General features: G+C 34.2%; 1 protein-coding gene across 1 annotated transcript in view; it reads right to left on the reverse strand.

The window, feature by feature from the left end:
* The window catches only part of STPG2 (Sperm-tail PG-rich repeat-containing protein 2), a gene marked incomplete at both ends in the record, with an annotated part of 29,921 nt that extends 6,776 nt beyond the window's left edge, over positions 1–23,145 (reverse strand). The window contains 6 exons of the mRNA XM_012945365.2: positions 11,973–12,123; positions 13,032–13,121; positions 15,480–15,662; positions 16,802–17,005; positions 19,469–19,660; positions 22,915–23,145. Of these exons, the coding sequence (XP_012800819.2) occupies positions 11,973–12,123; positions 13,032–13,121; positions 15,480–15,662; positions 16,802–17,005; positions 19,469–19,660; positions 22,915–23,145 (1,051 nt within the window). The remainder of the gene's footprint in view (positions 1–11,972; positions 12,124–13,031; positions 13,122–15,479; positions 15,663–16,801; positions 17,006–19,468; positions 19,661–22,914) is intronic.
* Between the last annotated feature and the right edge of the window lie 343 nt (positions 23,146–23,488).

Here is a 23,488-nt window from a genome sequence, read left to right on the forward strand (position 1 = left end):
TCTTTGTTATCCTTTGTATCTTATTGTAGTTTTTAAGTGAAACGAAATATGTTGTAATAAATTTCCTAAATTTTCGTTGACCACTTCCGTGACCACTGAACTTTTGCGAGTTGACAGCTTGCTAAAATTCGGAGGCACGAATTCATACGTCCATCGATTCATCAAAAGAATAGGAATCATGGTAAAGACATTCACAATCCATCTTACTCATTGTCTTTTCATAAACAAAAAGATGACCAACAAATGATTTTTCTAAATTTTATCTTGTGCGATCAGATAATCACAGTGTAAGTTATTCGTAGTTTAATACAATAACATGGTGAATACCAGGTTGACTACGAAAGATGACATCAGAAGTGATATCGACTTTTAAATATGCTGCAGCAATATATTTATTCCTTATATGAAACTTACATAAACATTGGATTGAAATGTAATATTTTGTTTTAGTGGATTGTATGTATTCAATTCACTGGAACGTTTTAAAGTCAGGCTTTAAATTGAGCATGTGCTCATGATGTCGGTTGTTTTCAGTGAACAATATTTAATCTGTTAAGAATCAATCCAGCAGTGGTTCATAATTTGATTAAAAACTGACTCTATAAAACCCATCAGTGACCGAAAAACATAGTTATTGAAATAATACTAGATTAGAAAGTTTTTATCTGTTTATAGTAGTGCAAATTATTTCGCAATGTTTTTCGCAACATTAAAAGAGATATCCGTTGATAAAGTCACCAGCACTACTATAAATTAATGGATAACATTTGCCAAAACAATCATTTATATGTACACTAAAATCTGACCCTTGATAACCTTATACAGAATGTGTTATAGTAATCTTTCTGAAGTGTACGCTTTAGATAAAATTCGCTGTACCTAACTAAAAACAATATTAGGCATATCATAAGATGCAAAACAACTTAATACTGATTTAATATACATAATATCCTATTTGATCCAGAGATTTTCTTATTAATAAATAATGATACGAAACCTAACTACCAACGAGTAAGCAAGACCACTGATGTATGGAAGTAAAAACTTAAATATATTGTCCAACTAAATAAGGTTTAGATTGATACATCAAAACATACAGCAACAGTTATTCTATAAGCTTTCAAGGTTGTATGTAATCTGGAGGTAGACCATCAAAATTTAATGCGCCGAATTGTGAAGTTTGACCAGCCAGACTTTAACTCATCTTTCTCAACAAACATGAACATCCCATCTTATGTTCTCTGTCATTGAAATATAAGTTTTATACTGCTTTCATCAAAAGTTATTTGATAAAGAATTCTCCAGTTTAATTTAGTTACATTTATACTTATCAAAGATCCCAGTTTTAACAACTAAAAACAAGACCTTAATATAAGAACACTGACATCCTGAATAAGGAAAACAAGTGAATATCCCTCAGTGAAAAGTTCCAATAAAAACCTTTATTTATCAAAATATGAGAACAATAAACATTCTTCATAGTTCCATTATAATGAAGTTCTTTAAATTTTTTAATCAGTAAGTCAATTACAATGTTTTAAGCGAAAGATGACTCATGCATTCATCTATACACTGTATTTGCATGGATTTTTCCATAAGGATGTCAGGTGGTAGGTGGAATTAAAACAGACTGAATAATATTTTCTGTAAACCTGAAAGAACTAAGCATTAGAGTGAATGACTGGATGCTACAAATATAAACAGTAGACAATCTTATATATATATATATATATATATATATATATATATATATATATATATATATATATATATATTCGAAAGTTTGATAGTATTAAGCCGAATGAATTGCTTATTAATTATACTCCATTTTCCTACTAGAAAGTTATGTGTAAATATACATATATAATGTCCAGAATTATATTTTATATGATAAACTCAACTTCATAATGCAGTGTTATCCACAAAATATCTGGAGTATACCGAAATATGTGTTCATGCAATTTTACTTATTTCCAAATAATATTCATAAAATATGTAAGTTATCACTTAGTAGATAACTTTATAAACTACAGAAATACTTACTTAAATTATCCCAACTTTCAAAATCTAGGTTAACTTTAAAATTAGTCATCTACGCTAGTATATGCCTTATACCGAAAAAATGTACTTGTAGTTTGTTTGTTTTTCATTTACGTTATTCCAAACTATAAATAATGTGATATTCTGGACTACTCTGAAATATAGCGCAGTCTATTTTTATTTATGTTCAATTATTATCAAGTTGTCCTTTGTATGAATCCCACTAACATTAAATAGTCATATCAAACTAATATGATAGAAATGCATACCTTGCTCTTAAACACACCGTTTTCTAAGTTAGAAACCTTCAAATAATTTCTATATAAATTAATGGATTCCTAACTCACTACCATCTAACCAATGGAAATTCCATGAGAAAAATGTGTTTTATCTATGGTCAATATTCTTATGCTTTAAAAAATATAACACTGAAAATTGAAAACATTTTGCATTTGAGTAAACTTAGTGTAGCCACACGTTTCAGTTATGAACTAGTCTGGTACTCATCTTTTCATGATTTATAATAAATCAAATAAAATGATGGTTCTCAGGAAAATAAAAACAACGACGACGCATACCACCTCATGTTTTTTTATATCCTTTGTTGAAAATCATGTTCACAAGTTTGTTATTTTAATAATTAGAACCGTTTAGGTTTTGCTGAATTACCCTTTTACTACTCTTCAGACGAAAACTTGTGGTTTAATAATTGGCATAACAAAATACTAAAGTTATTTTAATTTAACAGTATAGCCTAAGTAAACGAAATCATTAAAGGCAATATTTTGGCACGGGTGCTGCTGTCCTAAGCATGACAATATCTTTCATCATATTTATTGATCTTTACTACTATACACTGAATAAATATAAGCAACAACCCGACCGAAGCTGCTACCTTGACGCGGCGGTCGGGCATGCCTATCGTGATGACCCAACCGAGCTATATTGGCTGGAACATATGTTCCTGTAGGTTCTACCATGCCAGGCAGGTTGATTGGTGAACGGTAAGACTAAAAGCAGCAACTCAAGGTCTGAGGGCGAAGTCGTACTGCTGACTGTAGAGAGGTGTGACAGCAGTAAGGTGTTTCCCTCGGACAACCAGCATGACAGCGATGCTGCCTTCCCACAAGGAGGGGTGGGGTTAGAAAAGGTCGACCCTAAAAATGTCACACCTCACCTTACCTCACGGATTTCCGTCTCCGGCGGTAAGGCCCTTTGAAGAACGGAGCTAACACGTCAAAAACCTTCCACAGAAAGGCCGTGCGCGGCCGGCCTCAAGCAGTTGTCCCTTGGGCTCTGCGGTCACGCTCCCAGGTCGTTAAGACCAACACTAATCCAATTTCCTTCTCAGGTTCCTTAAGAAATACCCTTCCACGGTGTGGGCAGCCGGGAAGTGACATCAGCCCTCATACCCGTAACAGCACACGAGACCAAGTTGGTCACATTCAAATCCTTCCTACACCTCCTAATACCTCTCTTATCTCCATGACCAACCCTCCTCACGTCTCTTTATCACCTCGCACCGCTAGGGCAAGCGATTCGAGTACGTGGAACGCTATTCCTGGTCTCCTGAAACCACGCTCTAAACTACACGTAGGAGCTTTTAACGTACGAACACTGTGCCAAATAGGACAGCAGGCTTCCTTAGCTAGGACTTTAGAATCTCGCGCCATCGATGTGTGCTGCGTCTCCGAAACACGCATACAGGATCAAAGTAGCGTCATTAATTTGACCTCACCATGCCAAAATAAAGAACCGACTCGATTTACGCTTCGTGTATCTGGAAGCCCTGATTCTGCTTCCCGTGGCCTCGCCGGCGTAGGTATAGCATTGAGTCCTAGGGCAGGACTAACTCCCCTAGAGTGGATCCCAGTAGACAGTCGTTTGTGCGCTGTCCGACTGAACGGAACAGCAAGGATCCGAAAAGATAGGGCCACTCGTCGTTGCCTCTTCGTCGTCTCTGCCTATTCTCCCACTGACTGCAGCTCAGATGATGTAAAAGATGAGTTTTACAGAAAGCTTTCGGACCTTCTCCGAAAAGTGGCCGGTTACTTTAATGCTCAAGTAGGTAAACTAAGCGATAGGGAAAGACACCTAGGTGGATCTTATGGTGTCGTGACTCAAAGAACAGATAATGGCGACCGTCTGTTGCAGCTATGCTCAGATAACCGCCTGTTCCTTGCAAATACTAACTTTAAGCATAAGGAAAAACATCTTTTAACATGGCGACCTCCTAATTCGTCCCAACGTTGGACCCAAATAGATCACATCACTATCAGCCACCGATGGAGGGGCTCGATAGAAGACTGTCGCTTATTCTGGAGCACATGCTTAGATTCAGATCATGCTCTAGTACGAGCGCGTATCTGTCTGCGTCTTACTGGACGTAGGAAAGACGCTGCGAAGAAACCTCTTAGGGGCCTACTTAATGATAGTCAATCTAAGAGTATATTTCAGGAACAACTAGGAAAACAGTTAGGCAGCCATGTATGTGATGCCCACCCCAATGCAGCATGGAATGATATCCGAAAAGCTGTGGGAACAGCAGTGATATCTGCTAGTAAGGTAAACCAGAAGATTAGGGAGCAACACTGGGTCTCAGCAGCATCTATCGCACTGATAGATGCTCGGAAACTCATTCCACCTGGCTCTGAACATAATGAAGAGCGCAGTCAACTTAAGCGCAAGCTGACAAGAAGTCTACGCAATGATCGCGAACAGTGATGGGTAGCGAAAGCAAGAGAGATGGAAAAGGCAGCGGCAATAGGTAATAGCAGACAATTGTTCAGACTCGTTAAGGAAACCGGAATTAGGAACCCGACCGTTAGCGAAACAATCTCAGAGAAAGGTGGACATATTATTCATTCTCAATCCAGGAGATTGGATCGATGGGCAGAACACTTTAGGGATCAGTTCAACTGGCCTTCGGCCACACTTCGGTTTCCCACGATCTCTAGTCAACCTGAATGGCAAGTTAATGTAAGTCCTCTGCCCCTTTACGAAGTTGAAAAAGCCATAGGAAATCTGAAGGGTGGTAGAGCAGCAGGCCCTGACAGGTTTACTCCTGAGATTTTTAAGGATGGTGGTCCAGTATTAGCAGTGAGATTAACCGAGGTCTTAGGTAAAATTTGGGAACTGGACGTAATCCCATCTGACTGGTCTCAATCACTGATTGTGCCAGTCTATAAGAAAGGACAAAAGTCCTCTTGTGACAATCACAGAGGAATCAGTTTGACTAATATAGTGTCTAAAATATTAGCTTGAATAATACTTCGACGCCTAATCAAAGCTCGTGAAGAGCAGATTAGAGAAAACCAGGCCGGTTTTCGACCTGGACGTGGTTGTATAGATCAGATATTCACACTACGTCAGGTTCTAGAACACAGACACACATTCAGACGCCCCACAATCGTAGTATTTTTCAACATTAAGGCGTCATTTGACTCTATTGATCGTGAGGTTCTATGGCAGTGTTTGTCACTGAAAGGAGTACCAAAGAAGTACATTAACCTTATAAAGGCTCTCTACTCAAACACAACTGGTAGAGTAAGAGCTTATGGCGAACTGTCATCAGAATTGATTGCCTCAAGTGGTGTTCGTCAGGGCTGTCCACTCTCCTCATTCTTGTTCAACTTTGTGGTCGACGTACTTTTAGAGATAACACTCTCCTCATCTAAATTTCCAGGGGTTGAATCTGTACCGGGAGGTTCACTTGTTGACTTAGAATATGCTGATGACATAGTTTTATTTGGTGAAGACGCTGACAAAATGCAGAGTCTTCTGACCACTCTAAGCAACAGTGCAAGCATGTTCGGCATGCGATTCTCTCCCTCGAAATGCAAAATGTTGCTTCAGGATTGGGTTACATCGACACCCGAACTAGTGATAGGGAGTGAAGTAGTTGAGTGTGTCGACCGCTTCACTTATCTTGGAAGTCTCATCAGCCCTTGTGGTTTGGTGTGTGACGAAATCTCAGCACGGATACAGAAGGCTCGACTAGCTTTTACCAACTTGCGTCATTTATGGCGTAGGCGAGATATCCGTCTATCAACCAAACGACGTGTTTACTGCGCAGCAGTTCGTTCCGTCCTACTTTATGGCTGTGAAACATGGCCGGTAAGAGTAGAGGATATTTATAGGTTACTAGTATTCGATCATAGGTGTCTTCGAAACATTGCTCGTATATCATGGGACCATCGAGTAAGTAACACAGTTGTTAGGAAACGGGTACTAGGTAAGGATGGCAAATCAATTGATGAAGTAGTGAAACTTCATCAGCTGAGATGGATGGGACACGTGTTACGTATGCCCAACGACCGACTGCCTCGACGTGCTATGTTCAGTGGTATAGGAGTAGGTTGGAAGAAAGCTAGGGGCGGCCAAACCAAAACATGGCACAAATCCATGAAGTCACTGACAAGTGAACTGAAGCATGTTGGTAGGTGTAGACTACCTGGTTGGGGACCGCGAGATGATAGCAACCGATGGTTAGAGACCCTGAATGACATGGCTCAAAATCGTTTGCAATGGCGCAGGTGCATCCACTCTCTGTGTTTTCCCAAATTCTAATCTTCTGAATTCTTCATGTCCCTTTTTTTCCTCTTTACAAATTTATTTCACTGAATTATACTCTTTAAATAACATCTCCAATCCCTAATCTTCCTTATTACTGATTATACTCTTATTACCTCTACCACTACGGGATTTGAATCGACAACTGCATCTCTGTGCTAATGTGGTGTGGCAACTCGAACTGATGTACGTACGTACGAAGTTCTACGTTGTTACTGACTGACTGATAAGCAACAAAAAAGAGTAATTACGCAGTGAATAAGTCATGTAGATCCGGGCTCTTTGTTATAACTTTATATGCGATGAATAACTAGCTTCCCACGAGAAGTTGGACTGATACATATGTTTCAACCATAACTCCATGAGCCAGAATACTTTCTTACTGTAACCAACTACTGGATGTGCTTACGAAGTTAAAATTTTTCCCATTAAGTGACTTTAATCTAAAATTATTTTCAGAAACAGAATTATTTATTTAAACTGGTAGGAAGGTGAGCTAACCTATAGTTTGCACTTTCTACCCCACATGAAATACCTAGATAGACATGTTTACAATAAACAGTGTTATTCACATATGGATACAGTTTATATGTATATATATGTATACAGCTAGTTAAGTAAAAATTACAAAAATGTCATTCTTATGAAATCGCTTATTAACAAATGAAATTAAGTTGTCGTGTTATCTATCTGCTATAACTGAATTAAAAATAAATAATTTCTTAGCAAAAAAGAGCAAAAACGTAATTTCATATCACCAATATTTTATACAGTGATATGACGATATATATATATATATATATATATATATATATATATATATATATATATCAACAAACTTGTATTCATTTTAACGGTTGAGATCATGAGTCAATTGAAGCTAGAGTTCAACCGGGTCAGTTGTGAGGTAGTAACTCACTGATGACAATGGTGGCTGTGTCGCTCAATTTCGTGGATTAGTTGAAGTTAGACATTAACACCGTTGGATGTCGTCTCAGTGGTCTAGTTGGTTAGGCGCCTGGCGCGACACCGATAGGTCCTGGGTTCCAGTCCCGCGGGGCGGGTCGTGGATGAGCACTGCTGAGGAGTCGCTCAATAGGACGGAACGGCCATCTGGTGCTTCCAGATTTTCCATGGTGGTCTAGCTTCAATTGATTCATGATCTCAACTGTTGAAATTACTACAATCTCCACAAAACCCCTTCTGATACTTAACTTGTATTTGGTAAGTGAAGTGATATCATAGCTGTATTTGTTAAGGTATACTGAATTAGATAAAATTATAAAACTCCATGATATACATTAGCTAACGGATTTACATACATTTAAAGTAATTCAGCATAAGAAAATTTAGTGTCAGATAAAAACACGTGTTTTATTTAATTTGATGATTTCCGTTCTATAATTTGAAGATTTTATTGAAACGTAACTGGATAAGGCGTTTAATGACATATCTAACAGTACAATCGTAATGTCTTCACGCTTTTAATATTATAAATATCTTAGCAAATACATTTTAACTCATAGATGTATTAATGATTTGTTGTTTAGTCTCTAATTTTAAGAAGTGTATTTTAAAATACAGTAAATCACTAAGGATTAACCAAAACACAAGTCTGCATTGTTTCAGTTGCTATTTATGATTAACCCATATTAATTTTTAAAATGAATCGTCAATTCAACCACACTTAGACCAATGTGACTGAAATTTCAATTTCAAGACAGATTTCCTCAAAATATCTCGGTGTTAACTACCAAAACTAAATAAAGGTACTTTTTTGAGAGTAAACTTCAAATCTACCTATGTGATTTTACTTTAATCCTTTGTTATTTACTTGATGAGCAGAAGTTGACAACTCCAAATGATTTAAAAACGTTTATTCTAAAATCTAAAAAACCAACAAATTAAATCAAGTCATCTTGATAATTCAGTTGTTGTTTGATGCCTTTTCACCAAGATCCAATAATTTAGTGTCATATCTTCATCCTAAAGAGTCATTTCCTTCACTGATTTCTGTGTGTTTTCAATACTTTGTTGTGCGCTTCTAAATCACATAGAATTAGAGAGATCTAAAGTCTTTCAACTTTTTTTTGGATAAGGTATTGGAGCTACCTTGTTATGTGGACTACATATCCTTTTGTTTCAAAATTACAATCATTCAGTTGCTTAAATCAACTAAAACTATAAATTTAAACTGTCAGTAACTAAGCAAAATGTGGTCATTTACTACCTTCACCTAGAGAAATAATGACACTCTGGAGTTATCCACCTATTTTGTTGATTCAGGCTATTTGTTTTTCAGAAACGAAGGACAACTGACACAAGTTTAATATTTTTAATAATTAACTACTCATGAGTAGCCAAATGTTCTCTCTTATTTATTTTGGTCAAGACGATTTTAGGTTTCATTTCTACATAACTATTACCACAAGTCTTTACTTTAATATCAAGCCATTATCGTAAAACATCGTGTAAATTCATAGACTCTTGCAAAAGCATCACCTTATCTTTTTCGCAAATTGATCTGCATATCATAATTTCTATTTAGTAAGCGTCATCACCACGGGAAGGCATTTACTATAACAACAAGCTGTTATAATCTGCTTTATGAAAAGTTAGTTGTAATGGATGGAATTTATGTATCTCCTTTCATCCAAATGAAAAACTGTATTTCCTCTGTATATCCAACAATTTCAAAATGGTTTTCTCAAGATCACCTATTAATTACTATGATATTATAAACTTAATGAAGATTTTTATTTACATGATTATAATCTTTTGATACCATCTTCAACAGTCATTAGTAAGGAACATAAAATTGGTAAAATAACTGGACCACAGAAATCAGAATGAACCAGTTGATGACACATTATACTTTTCCAATCCAGGGACAATCGAATGAAGAGGCTGAGTATGGTTAAGCCAACTTCACGCAAAGCGTTACAGGTAAGTGACATAAAATTCCTAATAAAACGTCCCTCATTAAAAACTAAAACATAATTAGTAGATTGTTGAAAAGCGTTTAATAACTGAGTAGTACCAACAAGCCAGTCATTCCAAAAAGTGGATGAGTTCAATAAGAATAAATGTCCTTGATAAACCTGGAAGGGAACTGCTGTTCGATACAACGTTGTTTAAAACTTTTAGGACTGAAAGCTATCATAATCATAGATACCAGTATCTATGTGCTGAATACAATCTTTAAACATCCACACAAAAACCGAGTGCTACATCTAACTTTGTATGCTTACCAAAATCGGGAGGTTAGGGACATAAGGAAGCTCACCCCTCCTAAAGGTTCTTTACATTTTTTGATGACAATCACAGCTCATTAAATAAAATAATCTTAAAATCTCTTTCCTACGCCTACTTAACAAGTTGCGTCATACTTTTACTAAGTACATTCACTAATTTACTTCATTCAAGAACTTCTCATTGAGTGTTACACTGATCATAAGGTCGAAATAGAGTATCTAGTGCCAAATTTTCTTGAACTGCTCAGTTTTAATTCCATGGACAAAAATACTCTAGATGCTTCTAATGGACGTTGAAAACCATTTATAAATTCTCATGTTTAATTAGTTACTATTAAACGGTTTAACAAAATTTTGAAGAAAAAGTTTACTTACACTGACAGAAAAATCTATAATAATACAGCCAAATAAATAACTATGGCAAAAAGGACATTATTAATAATGACAGACTAATAAATATAACATTGATAGTTAAAGTTCTGATTGACTGAAAACATCAGGGTCATCTCGTGAGCAATCAGATATGATCGAAGCAAACTCAAATCGAGTTTAACTTCTTTTGACGGAGAAGGTCAAGAGGATCGTTCAATAATTACAAACTAAAGGTTAATAAAATTTCACCAAATAACAAGGACACTTAATCTTGAAAATTTCAGTAACCTTATTTAACTACTCAATAATTCTCAGTAAAAAAATCATTTCGCTGAAAAATTGCGTGTGTATACAACATAGAGATTAAAATTGAAGTTTTGGCGATTTCTGACACCATATATATACTCTAAGTATAACTTGTGAAATCGTTAACTCAAATTTTGAATAGGCTTCATTTTGATGAAAATCGTCTCAACGATATTCATGTCCTTCCACTAGCTATTTCACACCAGATGATATATGCTGTGGTGTCTAGTACCATGCCAAGCCCACATGGGTTCTTCTAGCTTCCGGAGAGACCAATTTGTTCATTCTTCTTGAGTCACATTTTGACCTTGTAAATTAATCACTTAAAACCCTTGTTGTTTTTGTATGAGCGTAGATGTGTCCATTGCTCATCTTATTGATCACATGTCTAGCTTATTTTGTCTGACTACTAATATTGAGTCAGGCTTGACCGAATGGAATCGACACACTTGTCTTCTTCGGTCTGCTTCTTTACTTCCTTTCTTTGATTGTCTGTCTGAATCAATGAATGTATGGTGCACCCAAAAATCCAAAATTTATTCTCGTATTTGACTTATTTTATTTCATTATTCTCTAACGCGAATTAAATCGATAATTATATGTGTTAGTAGCCGACATTTTTTGTCCGTTAACATCATCACCTGATCAAAGCGGAATCAGATCAATGGGCCACTAAAAGGTCAATATATGAGATAAATTCTGGAAAGTTATTGATATGCTGCAGACCGAATTACGTTTTCCATGAACTTCAGTGAAAGGACTTAGAAATCATTCTTTTGATTTCTGAGGTACTTACAAGATAAGATCAGTTTTTTATAAACTGAATAGTGGAATGTCAATTTTTGCCTTTTTATAACAGTTCATAAAAGCTAACATAGCAGTAATCTGCTTTTCTAAAACACTCAGGGACTAATCATATGGATAACTATAAACATCTACATCAAAACCTAGGAACTTTGTAAGATAGCATGAAAATCCTAATCAGAGAATATACTTACAACATTCACATTTTTAAAGCGAGAATAGAACAATCACACGGAACTTTCTACAGCATCAAGCATACTCTAAACTTTAATACGGTTATTTCTGTCAGGAAAACAAATCAAAACCTTTCATATAATTGTATTATTCTCATCTTGACCCCCGAAATTATCAAATATTTGTTTAATTCTACTTACCGTTAGTTTCATTTAAAATTTGACCAGATTTAAGATGGCACAAAAATCATAGTTCCATTTAAAATAAACACCTTAATTAACATAACTTAACGGATTTCTATTTGTGGCTAAATAATCAAATAGACTAAACCGACTTTATAGGTTCTCTATAGATCTATGGTGATAAAAACTTATTTGAAAATAGCTATACGTTTGAGTCTTACAAAGTCCATCCCTTTCATGATGTAGAGTTTGGAATATTGAAACTCACCTGGTCTTACGTCACTTTGGGTAGTGAACCTTTCAGACGTAGCATCAAAAGGTCTAGGTTGAAAACGCCTTAACCACCTTCTTGAAATCGCACCACTTTTTGGGTCATATGCGTTTGGTCCTGGTGTATCAATAACTTTCTCCTTGAATCTCTTAACAAATATGAAATAAAATGAAGTTTTTGATCTGTGAAAAATCAAATTAATGATCGAAAATAAACATAAAAAGCTGTTAATAAACAGTAGTAAGATGAGAAGATTTATCTTGAAGTATGAACTATTTTGACAACTAAATTTATGTGCAAACTGAATGTAATGTTATATATATAATGGATATGATGTGTAAACCTGAAAAACCTTTTGTAAACATTTCTTAGTGAACTTTACCATAGTTACGAAAGATCATTCTTATTGATGACTCTGAAAGTGAAAAAAGATAACTCAGTCTTTAAGTACTGATGATTTCGTCAAAGAGATATATAATTCTATACACTCATTATACAAGTTGTTTGCCTCACAGTAATAACAGGAAAATAATAAAAGTAGTTCCTCGTTAAATCAATGATAATTTTCTGCCTCCAGCTTTGAGATTATTAGAAAGAAAATGAAAGGATTATATGAGTCAGATATTTCAACAACGGTTTTTAAGTATTATGTCTCACATGTTTTCACACAACATAGCTTAGATTTTTTATCCTCTATCAATAAAACTTGAAACTTCTACTTAGCCACTTGCATGTAACAAAATGAGTTGCCTATAAACCTGGTAGAAAAAAGTACTTTTTCACGAATTTGGTCGAAGAATAGGTATTAAAGCACTGCTACGAAAACTTAGAGCTAATTACTAACACTCTGAGCAAATCTGTTGAACCCATTGTAGTCAAATATCGTTTACAGATATCAATTCCAGTCAGAATTATTTAGAAGTAAAAAATGAAACAGTTAGATGACATATATCAAAATGAAAATTCTCCACAAGAAATGAAACCACCACAATTACGTAGAAAACTTTGACACTATATTTATTATGTAAGCATTGTACCAAATTAAGAACGAATTACTTGCTCTTCAGTATTAAAAGGCGCTTGCACCGCAGTAGCCTTAGATATTTGCTTGTCATTTGTGTTGTATGAACAGGGACTAGGGAAGTTCTATTGCGTGGCAAAAAAAGTAAAAGAAAATTTAATTCGAAATATCGGTAACAAACAAAAGTTTGCGAAATCTGTCATTGAATTGTAATATTTGTATAAAATAGAAAAATGAAAAAGAAATTATCTTCAACTACTTCCATTTCATACTGTTTAGTGTATATCATTTTTATGAGACAATTTTTAGTCAGGCATTTGGTTCTACATCGAAATCGAGAACTTATCAGATACCTAAAAAATAAGTGAACACCGACAGTCATGATATAGCAGTTATATATACGTTAAAATAACATTTAATAACTGTTTTAGAAGATAAATATGTTTATCTTCTAATTTTGCTGAATTTGAATGGTATGGATTATCGCGTTGTAGACATTTTGACTGAAATTCGATCAGTCTAAATTGGCATATAAGCATTTTGTGCGGATTACCTCAATATATCTATTATGACACAACTTTGTAAGGACAGATGAAATGTGGAATCTAGGATGAGCATTTCGTCCTATTTGAGACTAGTCAGCTGGGTGTACTTGAATCCCAGAGCTGATGTTCACTCCGACATTCCAACTCGACACCTTTTGCTTCAAACGCCTACGACTTATTCACATAGCTACATAAATAATATAGCCTCTCACCTGTGCAACCGATATGATGAGTCCCAAACAGGACGAAACAGGCGTCTTTGATTCTGCTACTAGACATGTTCAAGCTATTCAATACAAACTTGTATCATAATGGATATATCGACTCAATCCGCACAGAATGCATATATGCCAACTAAGACTGATCGAATTTCAGTCAAAATATCAACAACGTGATAGTTCAAACCATTTCAAACTGAATTAAAATTCATACTCGTTGCGCTTGTGAGAGTCTATGTGGACTCAGTAACTATTTGGATAAATCGTAGACATTCGAAACTAAAAGTGTTGAGTTGGAATGCCAGAGTGAACATCAACACTGGGATACAGGTACATCCAGCTGACTAGTCTCAAATAGGATGAAATGCCCGTGCTAGATTCCACTGATAACCTCATTTCATCTATTCTAATTTAATAACTTATGTTACTATTTAATTAACTGAAAACATTTGTTTTTACGTTTCCAGGAATTCTTAACAGATTAGTTTGGCTGTAGCAATAATTTGGGATTAACGATTTATAGTTTCGAATATAAATTAGTTTTCTCAATGAACTTATTATGTAAATATAAACTACCATTGATCTTCAAAATATTCTGTATAACGAAGTATTGATAGTTAAAATTACGCTTGATTGTCAACAAATTACACTCATATTCTCAACCCATAAACTACATTGACCCTATAGCTTTGCTTCAGGATAAAAAGGGATAGTTCAACATTATTATCTTAAGCTCCTCGAATTTATCATAAAAAAGACACAAATATGGGCTTATGGATTTAAAAGGTAGTGAGCGTTTGTTTTGATAGTACTACAGTCTTATATAAATACCTAACCATCGTCACAATGTTGTATTATCGTCTTAATTTTAACGAGTCAGGTAGTTGATAATCTATTCTCTGAATCAATGCATGCTCATATATATATATATATATATATATATATATATATATATATATATATATATATATTGTGTACCAAATTTAAAACAATAAGTTTGCGATTGTTATGTTTCGTATTATTGTAAGGACAACAGATTACTTCGAATCTATATGTGTATGATTAAAAACTTTGATTTAATAATAACAATACTGGTACAAACAAATCGGGAGTAAGTTCTATCAAACAAATAAATCAAGTTGTTACTGTTAGTTTATTAAATAAAAAAACTGAAGGCTACTAGTTTGTGATGAAGTTTACTTAATGTCTAAAAGTATCATAAATAGTTCCACCAAAAAAAGATTCTTTTAAACCTGTGATTGATGATCTGTTAAGTAACGCACTCAACAAAACTTTAGCTATGTTTTCTAATTTTTTTGTAAGTCAATATAAACGAGACCGAAGAATAATATTATGGGCAGCATGGATCGTAGAAAAAAAAAGAATCATTTGCTAAAATTACTTATTACATATTAAATGAATATTTTTAATTAATTTCGCAAATCAACTCATACAGTGAATAACTGTGTATCAACGGCTAAACTTCAGTAGTTTGCGGAGAATTTTCTATTGTCTATCCAAGTAGATAATAAGCCATCCTAAATATCATTTTATTGTTTTTTATCCATATGTTATTTAAAAAAGTAAACTCATTTAAAATACAAGTGTGAATCATGACTGAGAACCTGGTAGAAATATCCTCGTCACAAAGTTATCCTTAGAAAATACCAAGAGTCAGTAGACTAGGAAATATCCAAATCTAGAAAAAAGAGGAAGATACTTGTTTGTGCAATTCATGAACAACTTTATCCATGAATCTTGGGACTGCCAAAGGATGTTCAGCCTCAATGTTACTTCTTTCTCTAGCAGTTTCAATAAGTTTTAACCAAGGATCATTATAAGGATCATATTGCCCTGGACCAACTGAATTTGAAGCTCTGTGTAGTAGATAACGTCCTGAAGTCTGAAAGATAGAAACAAAAATACAATATAGCAAGAAGAAAAAGTTGCCGAAAACAAAAGTAACTCATAGAAAAAATGACTGGACAAATTTACAATGACCAGCTTTTTACAACCGATGATAACTAGAATCATCAACATGGGGTTGTGGAGATTGTTATGTTTTTGAGATTGTGAATCGATCGATATTAGACTACCACTGAAAACCTGAAAGTACTGAACGGCAGTTTCGTCCCAATATGGGACTCCTTGTCAGTGCGAATCCACGATCCCTCACGCTGGATTCGAACCCAAGACCTTCGGTCACAAGTTGAGTTAATGACAGATATTTGGTTTTTGTTTTAAAAAGCATCTGAATACATTCTGTTGGCCATAATTCAGTATTACTTCTAATGACCAGTGGAAATTCAGTCTCAATTACTAAGACTTTAAAATATTCCCATGTATTGTCACTTGAAGTTGGTAGTAATCCATAAATTGGCTCCAAAAAATCCTGAAGTATTACCAACTTTAAATTATATAGAGAAAAAAATATTTTTAATACAAAATAAGGGAATGATTCTCCCACCATTATAACTACATTATAATTCGCCTTTCTATATTTTACATACACACCTTTAGTGACGTTCATCAAATTCTGTGTGAGCACACTGCCCTTGAAATTTCTATTTTGATATAAAATACTATGGTTACTGCTATATATTCATTAAACAAAGGTTTTCTAAACAATAGTTCATTTATTTTTAAGGTTAAATCTATCGTTTAAGCGGTAGATTATTATATGTAAATCGCGGAATATAGGAGAATGTTTTGTAAACACACTTTCCTAAATAAAGAATATTGACCCTTAGCTAAAGTAGAAGATTAGAAAATAGTGCCGTAAATTTTTAAGGAAATAATTAAATAAGACTGTTTCATGTTGTTATACAACTTCTATTTCTGTTTAATAAAATCAATGTTATAAAATTTAAAATTAATATTATGATTCCCTACAAGAATATACAATGTACGACAGTGTAAAATTTAAGCTTGGATAACCTAGAATTACTCACCTACCAAAGAGTGATCAGACTAAAATCTCACAATTAAAAAGCACGGTTTAAAAAACTCAATTGTTATGAAAATCGGAAAAGCAAAACTCACACTCTTTGACCAACCACAACCTTTATACCGCGTAAAAACAGGGTCTTTGGTAGGCCCATAAAACGCTGGGCCAAGTGTTACATCCCTTTTTGGTCCAGATTGGGGGTGGAGTCGACCATCCAGACCCTCTTCGTAACCATGCACAAAGTCACCAGAAGGTATGCTCGGTACATCTCGAAATCGAACATCAGGGATTACCTCATACTGAAACGGAATTCACCGTGAATAAGAACATCCAATTTAGCTTTAAACAATAAACATTCTGAGATAACGGAAATCGGAATCTTACATGATATTACTAAGAACAGCAGATAAATCGTGTCGATCAAAAATAAACGCCGAATTATCAATATATCATTCTAATTCTCAAAAATAACAGTGAATCTCATAGTCTACTTAATTAGACAAGTATTCTTTCTAACGTACTCTAAAATGACCTACAACGACTCATCATAAATAAACATTAGCAAATCCGTAAAATTATCACATGAAAATAACGTCTGTGAAACAAAAGCTGAGGAATGTTGAGAGTCTTTATAAAAATCACCTAAATTTCTAAGGATTCGAAATCATTTGCTGACAAGGAAAGATTTTATGATGGTCTGTGATATTCCTGAAAGACAGCTTACTTACAAAACTCCAAATTAAGACGAAGATAAGTTCCTTTCAGAAGTCTATCTGAAGTATTTAAGTAATACAGCAGAAAATGCAGTTTACCAGAGCCTTGTGAATGATAATTACCTAAGGTATTCTGATTAATTTGATTACATACTAAATTTGCAAGACATGTGGAAAAATAAACATGTCAAATTAAACCAATGAAAAATATAAGAAAATAAGGACAAAATGAAAGGACAGCATTGTACACACAGCAAAGTTTTTAGTCGTATTAACACGTAACTCAACATCGCGTGTCGAGGTGTGGGATGGTTTGGCATATGTGATATGTCCCAATCATCTGTGTCAATAAAGATTCATAACCTCATCAATCGATCTCTAATCTTTACCCGAAATCCTCATCACTGCTTACTTGGTGGTCCCAACATATGGTAGCAGTATTTCGAGGACACCTTTGGCTAAATACCAGTAACCTACGAATGTTTTCTATTTACTCGGTACTTTGAGATCATTATTACGATCACTCCCCCTACGTAAACTGCTTTTGCAAACTTATGTTACTTGTAGAGTACGGGAGATATCCATCTGCTAACTGAAGAACGAGTTTACTGTGCACCAGTTCATTCCGTTCTACTCTAGGACTGTGAAGTGTGGTATTTAAAAATAAAGGATATTCTTAGGTTAATAGTATTCGATCCTAAGTTTCTTCAAAGCATTGTTCGTACATTTTAGCACTGTAAAGTTGGCAATTAAGGTTAGACTCAAAGTATTAAGTGAGTATGGCAGGTCGACTTATGAGGTAGTGAATCTTAATCGAGTGAGATGATGGCTGGTGTAGAAGGATGAAAGAAAGTCAGGGTCGGCCAAAGTAAGACACAGAACCAGTCCATGAAGACTGGTTTATATTTTCTCAAATAGTATCTCCGGTGCCTAATTCTTTCTGTAAACATTAATACTGTTACTACTTCTGCTACTCTAGGATAAAACCTGACAGTTTTATCTCACTGTGCTTATATGGCATAGGAGCTTGAACCAATGCACACATGCCAGGATCCATGTTGCCCTTGACTAACTGACGTAATCATATTTCTGAAGACCACCTTTATCCTATCTCATCCTTACAATTCAAAAATTTGCTGATTCCATCCACTAAAATTCATCTTACACTTTACCGTCAATACTTCCAACAAATCTGTGTTTCTATGCCTACTCTTTTAGAAACCTTACTGACCGAAATGTCTGTGTCTAATATTAGCAAGTTAACTACATACTATGCTAAAAATGTTTGTTCCTTTAAAACACTTGTAGATGATATCATCGCCATCTGTGATGGCTGATTATGGTTAAATTAAGTTCTTCCACAAATATCCATCTGTCCAAATTTTTTATCTCATATCAGATCACAGTGAAGAAGTTGACAAGAACACAAATATGGGAAGGAAAATAATATAAAATGTAATGGAAAGCTTAGAAGTCACGTTTGATTTGAAAGCATACTTATTACTGTACAGAAAACCAAGATGACCAAACTTTCTTTGTACAAAAAGCCTATACAGGTATACATATTTTATGGCTGGGTTGACACAAAGGAGGCTCGATAAACCGTCCACTTATTATAATCAAATATATCTCAACAATCAGTTAAACCAGTTAAACAAAACAACTGTATACAATATATACCTTATTAGTGTCTGTAAACCGATAAAAAAGACTCATATTCTGTCTTCTAGTGACATTGAACCCACTTATTGTTTCGATTCAGAGAGATGTCAAGATAAGTTGTGATAAACAGATGGCTCAATTAGAAATATCAGTCTTAAACTGACATTTGAGCCAGAAAAAAATCAAAATTACTACTAAATGAAATTCAAGTTTACCCTATAACCATGAGTTGGCAAGCGCAATATGTAATTTGATAGAGGATACCAGAAATATGAAAATTAAAAATATACTACTAATCCACCCAGTACTTAACAAATATTCATTAACTTAACTGTCCAACTTGTAACTATTTTTTTATATTCTTACATAATGGCATGACCAACTTACATAATTTAACCGTTTTCTCCTGTCTTGTTGTTCACTGGCTAGCTGATTTTTAACCTTTTCCGAAAGCAGAGGGCTATGCGAATCCGGTTTTCTGCCCGCCCATTTTGATGCTATATTATATGTTTCAGGTCCTGGTCCATCTGAGTAAAACGATGGAAACCGCTTAGCCTTATTTGCAATGGAACTACATCCCTGTATGGATTGAGAGAACAGAAATATGATTAAAATAAAGAATATAAGATTCCTATAATTACGTGAATGCGCACTAAAATAACTAAAGGAAAATACTGTTAAGTATGAAATATGGATCGTTCAAAAACAATAAGATCGATTTAATACTTTTAAACTGATGACTTAAACGAAGGTAATTATTTACTTTGATTACTGGACAGTATTATAAATAAATTAATATATTTGTAATATCCCAATTGGTAGAAAAATTAAATTTCATGACGTTTTGCGACTCAGTGTAGGTCACTTCTTCAGAGAATGAATAATCAAACTAAAATTAATCCAAGTTTAAGTAGTACAAAGGAACAACACAAGAGCTACTTAAAGTTGGATTAATTTTAATTTTGTTATTCTCTAAAGAAGTGACTTACACGAGTCACGAATCATTATAAAATTTAGTTTATCTACTCATTGGAGTATTACAAATATATTAATTTATTTATAACAATCTAGCCAATGCTCAGTTTACTCGAAATTACCAAGTCAAACCTTGGTAATGATACATACAAATTCATTGGGCAATATTGTTTAAAAATTCTGTGTAATTAATAAAATGTTTATTATCATCCACATTAAAATACAGGGAATGTTTCCGTAAGTTCGGTTGAAATGCAACGCTAACCTCTGACTGCGAACCCAACGGCTCCATGTTATCAGATAACAGGTAATAAAAACTTTCAGACGAATGTATTACACTTTCAATATTATCCTATGCTATAAAGACTTAACATGTATAGGGAACATTTGTAACGTCAAAATATTATTACTTTTCATAATAACTACTAATGGCGGATTTTCACTCACAATAGTAACGATTTTTAAAAACTTTGGGATTAGGTTATCTTCAACTTTTTTAATGTTCACTAACTGTGTTGCACTCGATAATTCCAGTCGATACTTCAGACTAGTTGTACGCTCTGTAATTCAGGTGCTTCCGTAGAATCAATCATCTGTAAAACAAAATCAGAACCCTAGAGTGACTCGCCAGAGTTTGTAAAAGGTAAACCCTAAAGTGTCACAAGAAATATTCAGCTCCGTATAATCTATTACATACAGCCTACTTCATGATTCTCAGGACATTTAAACATTTTTCAAATCTGACACAAACTCATCTTCCGAATAATATAGAAATTTATACAATAGCAATCATAAGAGATTTATGATGTTTTACTATTTCCTGGCCTTCTATTAACCCACCAGTCAGGTACTCAATCTTTCAAAAACCAAACTGATGGTTTCCAGATTTGCAATTCATCAAAACCATTTTCAGCCACCTAGTTAGATTTATTTAAATATAACTGTTACTTCCCACATTTTTCAACATTTCTGAACAAAAAATTTGATATTTAAAGATCCTACCAAGTGAAGTTTGACAAAAATCTGTATCGTTCTCACTAATCAGAACACCATGTCACCATTTAATGCTCACCAGTAGGCCTTATATATAGGAACATTTACTCAAACATACAACTAAAAAATTAACTCATAATAAAACGTTAAATAACGTCAGTTCATGATTCGAAAATCTTAAGGAAAACTCGCTGCTAGTAATTATGTTTTATCCTTGTAGCTCATCTTTATTTACTCCATCAATGTTTATACTATTAATAAAATCAGTGCCAAACCACAAGTTTGTCATACAAAGTTGTCTTTATGCTGTTCAGCTTGTATAAAACCACCTGACAAACTGATAATTCGTTTACTGGTAGTCGTTTGCATTATTCAAAAGTGAGTACCCCAAAAGAAATAATTCACTACATCTCATAAACATGGTTATGAGTCAGTTTATTTATATAATAATCACCTGGAAAATATGCCAGATGATATACAAACTCACATTTGGTGGCATTTTAAGGACCAGCTTGGTTGATAGACTCCCATAAAAAGGAGCAAAAATCTAAGGTTGCGACACAAGTAAATCCTTTTCTCCTTTTGTAACTCAAATTATTTTGATGAATAATACTTTTAAAAAGTGAAGGGCAATCTTCTTAATAATAGTTTCGCTAGTGTAGACTACAATATCAATTAAGTTTAGTATTTAAAACTCTATGAATCTAACCACAGAGTTTCCCACTCAAATTGTTATAGTTAATTTATGGCTCTTTTTATTTGGAAGCAATAATGAACGGCCATTTTTTGTAGTATAGAAATACTCCAGTGATAAGAATAATTGTAGGGCATTTCAAATAGTGGCCGAAAGTTTTTGGATTATTATGCACATTTTGTTGGATTACTATGCTTAAGGCTTAAAGTAGACAAACAAGTACGCCAAAGAACCCTTTTTCCATCAGTGTGATTTTCGACAAATGAATATGCCGAAAATTTTCCACATTAAAATACACGGACGAACCAACAGTATTATTATCCGTTGGACATTTGCCAAAGAGACAAAGAAAATAATTTATGGGTGTGTTGAATGTAATCTACTTGAAGGAGTTTATGTAAAAGCTTTAACAGGACAAATAACTCTCGCTTATACGTTCTTTTTTCAATTTACAAAATGAAACTCTCTAAAATTTCAAAGTTTGCAAACTACAATTGTGAAACACGAATAACTTCGATCAAACAGTTGTTGAAAACCGCAATAAGCAAATAAGTTTTGCATTCTAAAAACTGGGTTTGTCAAATATACGATAACACTGCAGTGCAACAGAAATTAATAGGAGCAACCAAACTGAACATAAGACGAGTTAATAGACTATAATTTGTTTGGATCAGTTTTTCAGTATCTAGGATAAAAAACGATGGTAGTAAGGTTTCAAAAGCTTTTTTTCTCAGTTCTTAGTTCTACAAATCTTTCAAGACAAATTTTTAACATAAAAGGTTATTTTTTGAATACATATCCCATGTAAAATCATGTTTCAAAGACGTTAACATAAACACACAACCTTTACGATGTACGTATATTGAACAATCTCTGGATCTTTTTAAAAAGTTCGAGTTTAACCCAATATCTCCCGAAGAGTTTTGAGAATTTCTCCAAAATAACTTGAAATTTTGAGGGAAAACATAAGACCAGAATTGTAAACAAGCGCAAGAAACTCATATAGATATTGATGAATAACTTTAAATGTATCATGATGAAAATAGCTGTCAGTATATATGGTATGCTATTTACTACTCTTCATGATTATTTTGTGCAAAACTTTAAATGAATCTTATGAAATATGATTACGGTTTTCTAACGAAGAAAAACAGGTCATGTGTACTTTTACCTTGACTTTTTCAGAAGGTAGTTTTGGAAAGTAATCTGCTGGTGAAGGGAATGCCTCAACACCTAAAAAGCTGAAATTTAATTTTCTTTCCGTCAGTGACTCGAACGGAGCATATCCAACATCGCACACAGGTGTTAGTGAAGCCTGAATATAATATGATCCTGGACCCAAATTTTCATCAGTTGCCGTCTTCTCCTGAAACGTGAAAATTCGCTTTTGTCTGTCATACATTTTTAACTAAATAACATCACGGTAACAAAACAAAAGTTTAATTTCAACATACGATACAATAGTCAATAACTATATAAATGGTTCAGATTCAGATTTGTGTAGTAAGGACAGAAGGCCTACGGCCTATGTTATTCCTTTTCTAGTATGCTTCTGTGAGTGTCCAGTCTTCTCTTGAAAGAGTCAACTGGAGGTGCGGACATCACTGCTTCAGGCAGCAGGTTCCAAGAATTGATGACGCGGTGTGAAAACCTGTATGCCACGGGTATTTTGTTCGTTCTTGGCTTTTCTACTCACCTGCTATGTCCTCTAAGGTGTCTCGACCTAGTGGAGGAGGGAATGCAAT

Source organism: Schistosoma haematobium, chromosome ZW (genome assembly GCF_000699445.3).
Source record: "Schistosoma haematobium chromosome ZW, whole genome shotgun sequence".
Taxonomy (NCBI): domain Eukaryota; kingdom Metazoa; phylum Platyhelminthes; class Trematoda; order Strigeidida; family Schistosomatidae; genus Schistosoma; species Schistosoma haematobium.